The sequence below is a fragment of the Poecile atricapillus genome, chromosome W (assembly GCF_030490865.1).
Source record: "Poecile atricapillus isolate bPoeAtr1 chromosome W, bPoeAtr1.hap1, whole genome shotgun sequence".
Classification (NCBI taxonomy): Eukaryota; Metazoa; Chordata; class Aves; order Passeriformes; family Paridae; genus Poecile; species Poecile atricapillus.
The window spans coordinates 52,431,666-52,448,157 of NC_081288.1; the positions used below are offsets into that span (position 1 = coordinate 52,431,666).

The 16,492-nt window shown below is 38.8% G+C and overlaps 1 protein-coding gene across 2 annotated transcripts in view; it reads left to right on the plus strand.

Moving 5' to 3' along the window:
- LOC131592161 (suppressor of tumorigenicity 7 protein homolog) overlaps positions 1-16,492 on the plus strand; it is a 139,673-nt gene that overhangs the window by 106,744 nt on the left and 16,437 nt on the right. For both annotated transcript variants that reach the window (XM_058863477.1, XM_058863476.1), the window contains exons 9-11: positions 268-382; positions 8,813-8,885; positions 10,442-10,544. In XM_058863477.1, coding sequence (XP_058719460.1) covers positions 268-382; positions 8,813-8,885; positions 10,442-10,544 — 291 coding nt within the window. The remainder of the gene's footprint in view (positions 1-267; positions 383-8,812; positions 8,886-10,441; positions 10,545-16,492) is intronic.

Consider the following 16,492-nt stretch of genomic DNA (forward strand, 5'->3'; position numbering starts at 1 on the left):
TCCTGTTGATTGAAGGAGAGTTATGTGTTTAGATAGCTGCGTTGTTGGATTTGACTAATTACATCCTATAGAAGCATGTCTTGACAAGAACCTGACCTAGTATCCATTATGAGCTCAGAAATTTGAGGTAATAGTGAACTCAGGGAATTAATTAAAAGCAAGGGGAGCTGAGGAGTTTTAACTTGGTGTTGTCTATTTCAATGCATTTTGAACAAGAAACCCTTCTCCATTTATTGATCTAACCCTTTCATATCTTATTGATTGTAGTTGATGAAGGAGTTTCCCCTGCTCAGCATGTTCAACATCCACGAAAACCTGCTAGAGGCTTTGTTGGAACTGCAAGCATATGCAGATGTCCAGGCAGTCTTAGCAAAGTATGATGGTAAGTTCAAATACCTATTTCTATTTTCTGTAGGTGATACACACAGATAAAATATATGTAAGTCAAGCTCCTAAAATTTAGGAAACATTGTAATTAAGTTGTTAGGCATGAGCTTCATACATGCCCTTACACAATCTTTTATCCAAAGATTAAATACTGTGCATTTTTTTCTGCCAAGGCATGCTGAAATCATCATAGAGGGTGATTGTACTCTAGCAGCTTCCCTGTGCTTTCTTTGTTTTCTGTTGATGTTTAAAGAATGACTGTTTAGGTTCTGCAGAATTTTATTGCATACTATTCAAAACCTATTCTGAAGAAAAAATTATCAGTTCCCCCGTGGACTTACCTGTGAATGTTGACTTGGTAGCATAGAAGAAGACACTGATTTAACTACATAGCAGTCTAGAGAGTAGCAGACTTCATGTCTTATAAGGAAACCTTGGAAAGCTCTGAAGACTAGGTGGACATTTAATTATTTTGTTTTGTTTTTCAGTAAACATTGGTTTATGCAGCATTGCAACTCTTGATGTTCAAATCACAGCTGCTGGAGTTCTAGCTCTTTAAACTTGAAGATACCAGGGTTTCAGAGAGGCAGAGGTAGAAGCACAAACTGGCACACTTTGTTTAGTTCAAATTAACTGGGTTTTCCTCCTATTGCATAAAAACTTGGTGACAAAAGCAGGAATACAATTCAGTTCTCCAGAGCAGTATTGCTCAGCCTGCACAGTGCCACTCTTCCTCCTCTTACTGCAGTCCCTGGCTTACTCAGTAGCCACTTTCCAAGTTCTGCACCAGGTCAGGGAGGGAGCCTACAGCTGTCAGTTTCCTATTGTGTTACTACACAGTCTTCATTCATCCTCAGAAAAGTGTCATTCTATGCACTGGCTTATGGGAGTTTATGAAAGGAATATTACATAATGATATAACTAGAAATAAGATCATAAACTGCATGGATCAACTAACTGACTTAAGTGAAACCTATGTAGCCTTAATTTGATGTTTCTTAACTCTTTTGCCAGGTTGATCTTGTAGCTTTTAAAATGTTATTAACTGCTAGGTCTTACTATCTCTGATGTTCTTTGAACAAAGATTTTAAAGCTTGAAACATCCACAGTTTTGGAAAGGATAGATGGACATTATTTAAGCTACTGTTACATAAATGTCTACCATTATGGACACTGGAACCTATATCCACAGTGCTCATTTCTCTTTCTCGTGGATTCGTTTAAGGAATTAGCTGGTCTTTTGTCTCATTTGCTTACTGAATTGTCTTCTCTTCTGCATGCTTAGTTTTAGCTTTTAATTACTCCCACTTCCTACCAGAGGCTCTTTGTTCAGCCATTACCGCACATTCTCAGTTCCATTCTTCTGTTTTTCCTAGCTACCTATCCAAATCTTCTCTTCAGGGCAGTGATGGTCAAGATACATTGCCCTCCACTTTCCAACTTCTGCCTTAATGTCTTTTCCGTCTGCCCTTTTCTCTGTGGCTTCTGCCTCCTCTGTGTTTGTTATTCCCTGTTGCATTGTCAGGTCGCCAAAAAGCAGAGCAGTAAGAGCTCACGCAGAGGCCTCTCGCTGTCAGCCCCAGTACTTGGGCCCATATCATCACACAGAGCCATGGTAAAGGGACAGAGAACATTCACTGGAGTACTGAGACTGGTACTTGTTGAGCAATGAATCTTTGGATGGTATAGCCAAAAAAAATGCAGTAGCTCCCACTGAATATGTGCTAACCGCTTTCTTCTAACATCTTATAACTTAGGAAGTTAAGATAAATTTAAATGAGGCTCATAATAGAACACTGGCTTGGTACTAACACAATCACCCTGCCAGATTTCAGACTCCTGTGTAGACTGTGGCAGACTTGAGGCTATTTAAGAAAAAGATAAATAAGCAGCTGATTACAAGCAAAGTTAGTGATAATCACTCCTACCAGTTCCAGTTTGGAATGTTTTCAACTCTTTTTGGAGTCGAATCATTCTAAGCTGAACTCAAAATGTCACCCAGGCCCTTGAGTACTGCCATTCAGTAGCAGTAATGACTCGGGGAGAGATCTTTGTTGTACTTAGTCTGGTTGAAGAAATTGGCAGTTAAAGTAACATCAGAGTCTTTCTAGTAGCTCCTTGTATTTCAGTAATTCCTGTGACACTGGGAGAGATTTCTGTGTTCTTTATTTTGCCATGTTAAAAAGCAAGTGAGTAGAAATGCTGGTTTTTCTTCCCCAGGCATCACAGTATGTTGGCACCTTCTAGTATGCAATGTAGTTACGAGGTAATAGTCCTAGGAAATAGCAGAACTGTGACAGAACAGGGTATTCTCAAATCTCAAGACTAAATTCCAGTGCAAGGTCTACTCTGGCATACTAAAAGCACTGATCCCTGATTTTAAACAATACCTTGGCAGCAGTTTATGTCATAGAAGCCGATAAAACTTGAAAGTGTGTTTCATTTTCTCAAAAGCATCTGATAGAGTCAGAACAAATGAGACTTTTAAAAATCAAGGTCTTACTTTGGCTGTTTGAATACAGGCAGTTTCAGCTCACACTTTGGTATGGTGTGCGTATGCACTAGGTTTGCGAAAGGACTCAGCAAACACAGGCTTAACCAGTATAACCCTTACAGTTCATAAGTCTCAGAAGGCCTGTCTCAGGGAGTCTCAGCTCATTTTAGAACTCATCAGCTTCATGTGTTGTAAGATTTATTGGAAAATAAAACACTGAACTCATTTATACTTTCCTATCTGCAGTTTCTGTTGGTCCCACTCCACTGCTTTTTTTTGACTAAGACCAAACCTGATTTATTGTATTTTGATAACATATGAACAAATTATTTCCTTGCAGTCTGCTCCCACCCTGGGCTAAAATGTTGGACCACATAATGTGAAACCTCAGCCTCTGCTAGCAGATGCACTGCTTTACCAAAAGCCATGTGTTAAATTGTGTTTATATTATGTACCTGGCAACAGAGCTGATGTCCATACTCATTATTCATGGAAAAAGAGTCTCATTAATGGAACAGCATGCACTGTTGCTGAGCTACATCATTATGGTTTCAGAGTTCAGTGTCTGTCAATAGAGTGAGGATGACCTAAATACTGTTGAATTCTGAAAATATTTTTGGCTCTGATTTAACACATATCCATGTTATTTACAGCAGAAATAGTTATGGCTGCAGAAGTTGGTCTGCTTGTAGTGATGCTTAGAGCAACTGATTTATTAATTTCCTTGGGCAGCCTGTTGCTTTGATAGATATTTAGTGATATCTGGGCACTGTGTGAAAACTCAAGACTTTTCTGGCAATTTAAAGTCAGGTTTAGAAAGAATGGATGCCTCTGTATTTAATCTTAGTGATGCAATGGTTCCTCTCTAAATCTGTCTTTGCTTTCATTTTTTAAAAGTACAGTGTTTTCCAGTGAGACTATAAGCTGCCTTGTTTGCAGGATGAACACCTTAGACAGATTCTTCTCTCACATACCACTTTGCAGAGAAGGAGAAAGACCATGTTACCTTGCCAGAGTCCAAATGTGGATGTCTCATCTCATTCTGCTCTAGAAGATCTCATTCTGCTCTATGCTTTGACACTTCTTTATTTGGTAACAGCTTGCTCGAGCAGAATCCTGCTTAAATTAGTGTTATATCAAAACACAGGCCGTCGAAGAAACACTTTAGAAATAGAGATTTCTTTTTCTGGAATACTTTTAACTTGGTGAAATCCAAACAGTTACCACAGAGAAGTGAATTTTCTAAAATGAATCCTCTTCAGGGCTACTCTCTTTTCTCTTTGCTCTTCTGTCCAATTTCTTCTTGTTCTTACAGATTATGCACGTAAATTCTATATATAAGGAAGGCAATCCTTTTGTAGAGAGTTGCAGATGAATCAGTTGCATGCAGCCTTCAGTTATGGTTAGCTATGGTCTCCAGGGGTTTTGTAGATAGTTTCATTACTTGCCATATTTATATTTGACATTTTGGAGATATTCTACCTGGTGGAGCTAACTGGGTAGGTGTTCTAAGTGCAATGAAGAGTTTTCTTCCAAGATGTAGCAAGTGGCAGTATGGAAACAGGCATTCCCTCATACACTGTATTTTATAACACATTTATTTCTTTGAAAGAGGCATCTTAAGAGAATGCTCCTTTTAATTGTGGTTATACCAAAACCTAATCTACCTTTTCCAAGAGACACAAATCAAGACCTCCAGTTTGTGTAACAGTAATAGAAACAGAGAACAGTTTGTCTTTGTTCCTATCACATCTTTTCCAGCTTCTGCCTGCAAGAACTGATTTCTTTTCTCCATATCAAAATCACTTGTCCCTTCAGCTAGGTTTCAGCATCAGTTCTGTGTCTGTTCATACCATCTGGTTTCTTTTTTTTGACGTATGATTCTAGGGCATTTTTTGTTTTTTCCTATTTGTGCGAAAGCACAAGAAATATAAAGTATCTGTACTAGTCTTGCTCTCTTTAACTTCATTTGGCAGAAATTATTCCTTCCCCTCTACAGGCATTTAGGATTGAACTCAGTCAAGTTATAGTGGCTGACACTTGCTTGGTCACTGATAGGCATGTCAGCAAGAGTGGCATATGAAATGTTTAAAATCAGCAGTTGTATATCTTTCCATATCTGAAGAGTGTAAGTTTTAGTTGTGGTCATGGCAAAATAAAGACTCCTTGTATGTGCTGCAATGGTTTTCCCATTCTAACATGGTGGTTATGTATGTTTGACTGGGGTGTTTCCCTCTACTGAGAAAGAATGCCAAAAGTACAGAGAGTCGGAACTGGTTTTCATAAGCACAGTTGTGCTCCCTCCAGCATGTTTTCTACTACATTTTGTGGGAAAATGGGATCAGTGTTCTAATGGGATATTAAATGTTTCTCATAGTATTTTTCCCCTGCTGTTCAGCTCATACTTTTCTTTAATGATTTCCATCACACTACTCTTGTTTTTAACCATTTGTATCAGCTTAATTCACTTCCTTTCTAAATGCTTGTGTCTTTATAGATGACGGCATCTCTATTCTGTCATCACTGATCCAGCCTGCACATATTTATTTGCTAGAGTGCTTTCAATCGATAAGGAGTTCTTCCTACCACCTGTGCAAAATAGGGAATACTTTGTGAATAGTGACTTATATTTTTGCATTTATTAATGACTAAAGCAATTGCAACATGCCTGTCTCTTCATGTTTAGAGCCTTCTGCTGACTTAGTAGGGAATGTTCCATCATTCTGTATCCAGATTCATAACTTCTTGGTTTAGTTGCTATTGATAAGAACAATAGATCCTGTGACCATTTTAGATAATACATGGCATACTCTGCATATCCATAGCATCTTTCCATTGGTTCAGTCTCATAAGCAACTGCTTAAGAAGCAAATTAATAGTAAGAATACACTTTCCCAACCCTCACCATACATGACTGGGGCTTACTGAAAGAAAATGCTAATAAATTTAGTCTAGATTTTTGTATTCTGTTTAATTATATAAGCAATAGGAAAGAAGGAGAGCCTTTTCTAGATTGACACATCAGTTTCTATTAGGCAAAAATGTCCTTATGGATTTGACAGCAGAATAGCAGTCACATCTTTCAGCACATTGTGGGAGCTCCCCAAGAAATCACAGGAGGGTGGGAAACAGTGTATGTGAAGATATTTTGCCAGATGGCTCACAGAGCTGGACACAGTCATTTATTAAAACTTTGCTTTGGTTCCTGACAGAGTACATATCTCCTAGGGCTGGTTTGGATACGATTCTCTTGCTAAATTCAAGTTGTTACCAGACATAATTGTTTATACCTCTCTCTAAAATATCAGGGTGCAGTTTTGGAGATGAAGCCAAAATTATATGAAGATTTTAAAGTATCGTAGTCATAGACCAGCATATAGCAGGACCAAATACTTAAACAAAAGTATTAAACAAAAAGAAAAACACTTTTGAAAGTAAGCTGGCATGGACCTATTAGGGTTGACTCAGTTGGACTAGATGATGTCCTGAGCTCACTTCCAATTCCAACCACTTTGTGATTCTGTGATAAACATTTTTATCTATTTCTTCCATTGCTAGGGGTCTATAGGTATTATCCTCATACAAATGCTGATTGCTCTCCAGGAGCATAGTACTGGAAGAAGCCTTCTGGGTGAATCAGGGCCCCTGCTGTTGCATTCCCTGCATGATGCTGCCACTTCCATGAGCTGAGCAAGCTCCATCGTAGAATTAGTTGGTTCTGCCCCACTGTGCTACCTGGAAATCTCCCTCAAATGTTCATTTCACAGAAACTTCCTTTTAATCTGTGGCCTAAATTTAATTCTGAACTCTTTATTCTTGTGCCAATGTTGTCCTTTACTTAAGCAATCCTTCTCTCCTGGTGTTCTGTGTGGGTCTGCATAGGAAACAGTTGGATCTTCTCTCAGTCTTTATTTCATTCGGTTTGATACAAAAACAGTCCAGTCCTTCTGTTTGCTTTTGTTGTTCTTGACCATGGGTGATCAGATGCAAACACAACATTCTCTGAGAAATCTCATTTCATTTGCAGAAAGGACTCACATGGTGTATCTGAGCCTTAGCTCATCTCACCACATTCCTCTTCCTTGCAGATGCCAGCTGTTCACTGTGAATCATCTTGCAATCTATATGCACAGATGTTTCCAACTCAGGAACACTTATTGTCTACTAGAAGAAAGTGTTTTGTGATACTGTATTTTGTTTTAATATATTTAAAAGGCATTTATTTTTACTGGAAATAACTTGTAACTCCTGATAACTTGGTATAAAGAGGATTACTGGATGTGTTCAGAAATATTTTCTCTTCCTGTCCTTGAAGGTCTGTTCATGCCTGTGTCTGTAGCTGTCTTCTATTAGTGGAGTAATTAACATATCTGTCATCCAAACTGCTCAGCATGCTGTTGATTTTAATTACTTTAGTCACTACAGCTGCATACTCCAGTGAAATTATAGCTGCAATATATTATAAGGAAACATCCAGCAGGATCTGTGCATCTCATGCTTGAAGTACAAGTGCATAAAAAGATTATATGATTTAACAGGTAGCCATTTCAAAGTGTTTCAGTTGTTCTGGCAATATTTTCTGTCTCACAGAATAACATTATGCCTGGTTGCTTGGTTATTAATAAGAGAAGGATGGTGACTGCTGAGATATGACTTGCTTGTCCTATTTAACTCCCTTCTGGAGCCTTATCTTGCTAGGCACATGAGTTCAGGGAATAAAAAGTGTCTGTTAATCCTAAAGTAACCAAGTTATGATAATTTTTTTTTTCTAATCAAGTTTAATGACAAACCAAGGGACAGAGAGTTTCTTAGAGCAACAGTCAAATCAGCTGCTCCTCACTTCTACAGTGGACCTACTTCAGTGCCTTGTGTTTTGCTGTGCTGTGTTTTCTGTTCACTATAGGAAGTTATCAGCATGTACAGAAGGGTTTCCAGAATCCAGCCTTTAGTGGGTTTGGTTTGTTGTGGTTTGGGGTTTTTTCATGTAGCTGTAGTCTTTAAATTTTTAATTCTAGAATATTTCAGTCTCAATATGTGACTGCTGGGTAGATCACAGAATCACAGAATAAGCTGAGTTGGAAGGGACCCACAAGGATCATCAAGTTCAACTCTTAGTCCTGCGCAGGACATCTCCAGGGGTCACATCATGAGTTTAAAAATGTGGAAGTGAATTCTCTGTAACAGTGAGAACAAGTATATCACTCAAGTCTGTTAAACAGCATTTCTCTCTACCTTTTGAATGCATTGTGCCAATTTGCTGGTAGAAAACACTTATAAATTAACTAATGGGTTAAGCTGGGTTTATGGTTCCTGCGTGTCTCTGGAACAGGATAAAATGGCCTGAGAGTGTCTGGTGAATGTGTGTTTTGATCCAATATTTTCTTAAGAGGCAAAACACCTTATTTTACTGTTGATCTTTAATTTCAATCAATCTACTGGTTGGTTGGTTGCAAATCAAATTCGTTATTACTTGAATAGCTGTCTTAACTTGTATAGCTGCCACATACTCATATTAGACAACTGCTTCTCAGTGAAAACATGAAGAGTAAGATAGCCCTTACCTATTACTTAAATATTTTATAAACTATGGTAAAATTCAGGTATTCCAAGTTATCTATACATTTCTATATGAAGTAACAAATTCTTTCATTATGTCTCTATCATGTCACTCTTTGAATTAGTCCTCTAATGAAACTAGTTGCTGTTTAAATAGCAATTCCAGAGGTCATTAACACACATTTTAAAGCCTGTATATCAGGTGAAAATTTAAAAATCCATGTGATGTGGCAGAGTAAGTCCCAAGATGAGAAAGTATTCTGAGTTCACATACTAATCTTCTGTATGTCATGCTTACTCATAAGTATCAAACACTTTTCTTTCTGCATGCTTTTAAGTTTTCAAATGTTTACTTTTTTCCTTTCTTTTCAACAGATATAAGTTTACCAAAATCAGCAACAATATGTTACACAGCTGCATTGCTCAAAGCCAGAGCTGTCTCTGACAAGTAAGTGCTTAAGAACCACTGTCCAGCGAAATTCCTGATCTAATGTAAGACTTTTCTTAGCTGAGCCCACACCCTAACAATCTGCTGATTTAGCAGGAAAATTAAGACCTGCGGTACATTGATAAAATTACCTTATATATAAAAAAATTGTAGTGATCAAACATTGCACTTGAGATACTAAGGAAGAAGAAAAGAAGAGAAATAGCATAAATTAAGTTCTTGTTTCAGTTTTATATATACTGTCTGGGTGAGCTTTGGCTTCCTAGATAGTATAGTGAAGATGCAACAGAAAAGGGTTGTGTGGCTGAAGCTCTTCAACTTTGTGTAAACCTGAGCACAAAAAGGTAACAACTAAATGTGGATGCACTGGTAACAATGTCTTTTTACAAGTACTGTCAGCAGACTAAATAGCAGCAGGTAGATTTAGCATTATTATGTCAGGGATTCTGAGAGGTAGATGACGTTCATATTTTTAGAGACACAAATATCTGTTCATTCCTTTTATGTTTTTCTCTTGGGTCTCAACCTTCCAAGGTGCTGAGCACATCTCTTTGATGCCTGTGGACTTGAGAGCACTGGCCCAGTCTGAAAGGGTGCTCAGCTCCTTGTGAGATGGAGCTCAAAAATCCCCGTTCTGCTCTCAGATGCCTTCACACAAATCCCAGGCAGAGTTGTGTCTGTGCACCTGAGGGTCGAATGCCCCCTAAAGTTGAAAAGCAAGTGGAGTGGAAAGCCATTTTCTTGACTGACATCCTGACAGTTTTTGCTTTTAAAGTGTATGTACACATCAAGATCTAAGTAATTTTCTTTCATTCTTTTTATCCTGTAGATCGCCAGTACCTACTGCAACATCTTTCCTCCCTACACAGCGACTCCAGCTTGGGAGGGCAGGGCTAAGGTTGTCACAGCTTTCCCTGTGGTGTCTGCCTGCCAAGTACAGCTCTGGAGTTAGCCGTGGGGTGTGAGGTGAGAAAGAGATTGCATGGTCTGGTTTTTTATTCACTGGGGCAGATGATTTGCCCACAGTTTGGGCATGCTACCCTCAATGGTGCTGCAGCCAGTAGACCACCTGCTACTGCTGCTGCATCGTGCTTCCATCTCAACCTGACCCAGGGGCATTGGGTTGGGAACCTTCCTAAAACTTCCCCAAACCTCTTTTTAATAGAAACCCTCCAACAATAATTTGGCATTGGTTTTTTGGGGGTTTTTTTGGTCTTGTTATTTTTCCTTTTCTTTCCTTTTTTTTTTTTCCTGCAATATTAGCCTTGAATATGCCCCTAGCAAGGTACCTAGAGCAAATTTAGATTAGTGACAGAGAAGGGACTGTTTGAACTGACTTTCTGCCATGATTAGATACAAACATGCTTTCCGCTTCTGCTGGATTTTTATTGGCCTTGATGCAATAGATCACTCAGAGATTCCACTTGCTATGGAAGTTTGGAGAGCATAGGAAAATTACTCAGTTTGGTTACATGGGCCCATGTTCTAGATTCCTTTTCTAACTTTTTCTTACTAGCATTTCTGACCTAATGTTGTTTGTTTCTTTGCTTTTGTAGATTTTCTCCAGAGGCTGCCTCAAGGCGAGGGCTGAGTACTGCAGAGATGAATGCAGTAGAAGCTATACACAGAGCAGTAGAATTTAATCCACATGTGCCAAAAGTGAGTATTGAGAAAACATTATTGTAGCACTAACACTGCTGAGGATATAACTCCTGATTTTTGTGTTTGAATAAAGGAGTGATGTTGTGGAAAAGAGAGCAAGCAACGGAAGGGGAAAAAAACTGATAGTATGCACAGTTTTTTCATTTGCGATGTCACATTCAGGACTGTGCAGCTTGAAATTTTAGCTGACATGGATTTCACCAAATGCTGTGTTGCAGGCAGATCATGCATAAAGATACATTATTATTTGCAAAAGAGTCATTAAAGATCTTCTAGTTCAAAGTAGCATATTTTATTTGTTTCGATGATTATATGTAAGAAAATGGTTTTGGCATGCTGTACAAAAGAACTTACCTTTGGATTTCATGGTGTGCTTCATATAAGTTGCATTAGTAATTCCTTATGCAGCAACCTGTCATTAAGTTCTGAGAGTGCAAAGCTCAGAGATGAAGAATTGCTGAGAACTGAAAAGTAAAAAAAAATTGATTTGTGTTCTAATTCCCATACCTGCTCTCTGAGGTTTGTATCTCAGCAGTAAGAAAGTTGCTGAGAGGTTGCCGAAGGCTAAAGGCAGATGTTTTTTGGTAATTGGACCTTTTTGGCCTCTGAACTTCACCCCACAAACCTTTAGGCTAGCATTGCTCTTTGAAAGTAGGCAGCAGAAAACTGGGATGTGTTAATAGAGAGATCCTATTTATTAGGTACACTTGAATACCAGGTCTGGTCAAGATAAACCCAAACCCTCTTCCATGTGTATACATGGATTGCAGAAAGTTAATTCTCTTGTATTGCAGGAATTAAATGTTTTCTCTGTGATCTTTGTCTCTTAATCCAGCCACTAAATAGCATGGTGTAGCTGTCTGAAAGTTACACTGTTTGCTTAATAAAATCATCTAGACTTCCTCTACAGGCACTGGAAAGAATAATCTGTCTTGGACATCTTTAGACACACTTTTCCTCCTCAATGTTTCTACATTGACTATGAAAGGAGTAACTCTTTTCCAGTAAAGGCCTGATTTTTAGACAACAAAGTTTAGGTGTGAATGAGCCCTTTTGTAATATTAGCTGAGCTTCTATTTATGTGCCCTACTATAAAAGGAAAATATAATATGAAGCTTGATTCCAGGCCTTCCCTGTTTACTTTCTTCCATCCCAATGGCTCTTGCAACAGCACAACCACTGGTATTCTGCCCAGCTGCCAGTTTAACTCTGGGTGAACCTTCATGTTTTAATGAAACCCAGTTGGAGATCTTGCCAAGGAAAAATACCAGTTTAGCCTGTCATGTGCAATCCTTGGGAGCCTGTTCCATTTTCCTCACTTATCTCCATGCTACTGATAAATGTTTCCCTTACAATCACTTTTAGCAATTTGCATACTAACATTCCCATATTAACACACAGTGTTTCCATCCCCTATAAATTAATGGCTTTGCATTTATGTCTTTCATCAGTTACCTGAGTGGGGATCTTTTTCCTTAGGTCTGTTTCTGGGACTGTTAGACTGTTTCTGGGACTGGTTTATTCACTGTTCAGAGACAGAGATAGTGCACTGGCCTCTACTTCTATGCATGCTCCTAATGTCCATCCTGCTATTGTCTCCAGGCTCTGTGCTGCCATAAAACTGAGATCAAATCTTCATTTACTACCTTTTTGCTTTTTCTGTTTCTATTTCTACTTAAGACTTTGATGTTCTTTGGTTTGGCCTCCTCTTCAAAATCCACTTTACTGTAAGTTGTGGCATTTGCTCCATAATCTCTGCACTTCCAGACCTCCAAAATCCTGCTTTTCTTGTAGATCAGTACTTTCATTCATCCTTTATCACCTCCTTCTTTTTAGGCAGCTTCTGGTTAGGTGGCTGTTCAATAAGAGGCCAAATTTCCTCTCACAAGTATGCCCGTGTGTGAAATGCGGGTTCTATATTATTTTCTCTACTTTTGGTTTAAAGAAATTCCAGTCCTCTTCCTCCTTAAATTCATATTGTTAATTTATTCCCTCTATTTTTTCAAAGTCTGACACTCTGAAATTGAAAACCTTTGTGAAACATAAATTACCAGGATGACAAGGTAGTAATAGGAGCAGACTCCAGAGGTTTTTATAGTTCACATTTTAACTTTAAACCAGAATAGCCTAAAACAGTTATACAGCAGTGCTGATTTCACACTCATTCCTGCTGCTATTAGCTAAAGGATATTAAGGTGTGAAAGTTCATTTTGGTTACAGTTTTACACAGTTTTACTGTGTGGATATTACACCTCAGTTTCCACTCAGTTGTTATTGAAGTCATATCCCATTTGTTTTTAATGAAATGGGGATAAGTTTTAGCAAGCAGCATCACAAAAAAATCTTACAGGGCCACAAAACTAACGTGTGTTCAGAGCTTCTCTAGGATTTAAATGTTAATGAGTCTTTTATTCAGAGTGAGGAACAAATAAACTAAAAATGTGACAAATTATTTAACATACTGCACAAAAATTTAGGAGTTAAACAGAGAGGGTTGTGTTTCCACTGAAGCTGTAATTCCAGAGGAAGGGGTATCAGGAAGAGTACATAATTTGTGGAGTAGTTGGGGGAAAAGGTATATGTATACTCAGACATGATTTCATCAATATTATTTATATATGTGTTTGGGGCTTCCCTACTTGTATGTAACAGGACTATAAAAAACTAATGCTGATAAGCTACCACAGCTGTCTCTTGGACATTTCTCAGTTGTGGAACACCCTTCCTGAACTGATTTGCAGAGTTCTTTCCCTTCATTCAAACTCCTCCTGAAAAGCATCCCCATCCTTTCTGTGATGTGTGAGACTAAAGGTATTCATTAAAGAGTAAACGGATCATGGTCCATATATCTGATTGTTAGAAGTGAGTCAAAAGTATGTCCTGCGCACAGTTGTATGGGTTTGTATGTAAGCCAGGAGCTGAGTTGAAGAGAGTCTCTGCTGAAGTATGCTGCATTTCAATCAGACAACTTAAATATTGATACTGCTTTAAGAAATAATAATTTTGTCCATAAACAGTCTCTTAAAAGGATGTCATAAACCATTGACTTAAACGCTTTCAAAAGATTCATCTGTTCTCTGTTGCATCCCTTCTCATTTTTTTCTTATTTATTTTGATTTTCTTGGTAAGAACTGTGTCTGTCCGTATGCTTGTGTGGTTTCTAGTAAGTTGTAGTTGCTAATAGAAACAAATAATGCAAACAAATTCATAGACCAGATGGGAAATTAATCTGTTCCACACACCCCATGATATTACAGAGAAACTATGTGAGATATGTTTCAGAGAGTTTTTAACTCTTCAGTGAGACAGTCATTTGTTGCTGTATTTCCAGCAGAAAGGCCAAACTTCTTAATTAACATCAATTCAGTGAGAATTTGAAAGGTGATCTAAAAATGGCCTCCCTGGGCATGTAGAAACCAGTATTTTGGAACTTTCTTAAGCTTATGCTGTTCATCCCACTGGGAGGAGGAGAGTTCCTGTTCAGACAATGTTAAATTCTCATATTCTGGCCTGGAAGGATGTTGTCACAGGTGCAGGAGTGACTGTTGCCTGTTTGCAACCTGACCTGTAATTTCAGAGTCAACTTGCACGATTGAGGAAAAAAAGGAAACCTGCCTGAGTTAGGTTGATTTATTTTATAAAAGGTCACTGAAGTAATGTGGAATGCTAAAAGCACTCCCAGCAGGAGATAATTAGGAGCCAGAGAGCTGTCAATATTGTGAAATAGATAATGTATACTAGATTGAGTTAAGCAAGAGAAGTATAAATTCCACCCTGTTGCACTTCATGTGTGCAAGGTGCATTGTCATTCTCAACATGCTCATTAAAACACTTTCCTGTATGTGTACAGACTGGCTGTAGCTGAGCTGCATCTATCACAGCGGTGTGTACCTGGCCCAGAAGCCCTCTGTAAAGGTACATGAAAACTACTGTTACATTTGTAACTCCTAAACATAGGTATTTGACAAAAGAAAAGGTTAGATTAGAGGTTGAGAAGAGAGAGATCAGGCAAAGCTAAAAAAGGACAACCCAAAAAAGTAATCCGAGCCCGCAGTGACAAAGGGCTAATTGAGTTACCTCATGGTGGCAGAAATCATTGTGCAATTCCAGTATTTCCTTCTAACTTTATTGAGGATGGGTCATAGAATCATCAAATCCAAGAAAATGCCAGGGTTGGAAGGGACGCACAAGGATCATCATGTCCAACTCCTGGCCCTGCCCAGCGCCATTCCCAAGATACCATGTGACATAAGATACCAAAAGCTTATTCTGTCGGGCTTGGTGCTGTGACCACTTTCCTGGGGAGCCTGTTCCAGTGCTCAAGAAGTCCTGCCACTGGCCACAAGAATGAAGAGATCATTCTGGCTGTTTGTTTCTGAGCTGGCTCATTTTTTGACGGAACATGATAAGCACAGATGGTGATGGCGTTTTATTTCTTGTTCTAGTTAAACTTCTTCATTTGTTCCTGAAAAACAAATGCAGTTGGAGATGTGTTGGTCTTACCATCTAGATTTCCTCCATGAATGCCTAGCTCTTAGCTAGGTTTCTTATTTAGCCTGTTTTTTGATTCTCCCTCTGAAGTGGAATCATGCTTGGGTTCAGAGTTCTGTCAGGATGACAGAGGGGTCCCCTCTTCCCTGTGTGTTCAAAGGACTGATAAAGTAAATTGTCACTTAAATTGTGAAGGTTGTGATTCAGTCTGGGTGGATGCCAGTGTATCAGGGGTTAGAGTTAATAGGGAGTCTGTCAACAGATGTAGGTTACTAGTATGAATTTTAGTGTTATGATTGGATTTTGTGTCCCTGTTAGTTCTGTGACAACAAGGGCTGTGCTCTGGAATAAGGCCTTTGGAAATTTTGAGATATGAGTAGTCAGATTCCCACCTGAAGCCTTTGGTGGCTCAAGAGTACAGTGCACCTGTCTAGCCTTTGATGAAGTGCAGCAGCAGCCTCTTGGAAACTACAGTCAGATGTCTTTGATTTTTCCCAAGAGCCGAAGATGTTTGTTGCATGCAGAAGATCATCAGGACTGTAGTTCACGCATTATATGGGCAGCATGATGACTACAGCTCATTGGATGGTTTTTAGGAAAAGATTTTAATTTTTTTATTATTTAGTTCATTTGATTGGAATTTGTCTGCTGGTTCAATACAAAATGTTTTAGGGGGACTGTGTTGGTTTCACAGACAACCTGCAAGAAACCCAGCAGATTGCTGGGGCTCAGTCCTGCCTCTGAAAGACCCGACCAGTAGCCTGTAGTTACCAAAAAGAGGGCTGCCCTTGGCTGTCTCCCTGAGCCCTGCCAGCAAAACCTCCAGGAACTCAAATGCCCTCTGGGCTCCTGAAGTCTCCTTGAAAATACTGCAGTGCACCAATGGATATGATATTCTAGGACATCAAGACCATCCTAATTTTCATGGACAGTCATATCTCTCCTTCCATAATAATCAAGCCCTACTTACGTCTAGGCAGCTTTTTGGTACCCTTTACTGATGTTTAGAGAACTTAAGTAGATTGAGGCCTTCAGGTACCATCTCCAAAAACCATTTCTTGATGTACTTGAGAAATTTAATCTTCTTTGTTTTGGGAAGTGCCTGATGAGAACTGTACAAAGTGTTCCAGACAGGGTCTCTCTGGGGCTGTGAACAGTCAGTGTTCCTGCTGGAAATGCTTCCAGAATAAATTAATTGACAGTTCATATGCCCAAGAGGTGTGGCTGACATTTATGCATAAAATAAAAACATCTATGAGTCACAAATGAGTCTTGAGCCACCTATCAACTTTGTGTGCGAGTCTTATTGAGTATCACCAATGCAGGTTATGGATTTTTGTTTGGGAAGGTAGCTGTGATACAGTAACAAGGGAGGAGGGTTTCACATTTTTCATCTGAGGCACTTCTAAAAATAATTTCTTTCTGAAACTGAGAAAAATGCAGACTGAAAAGTC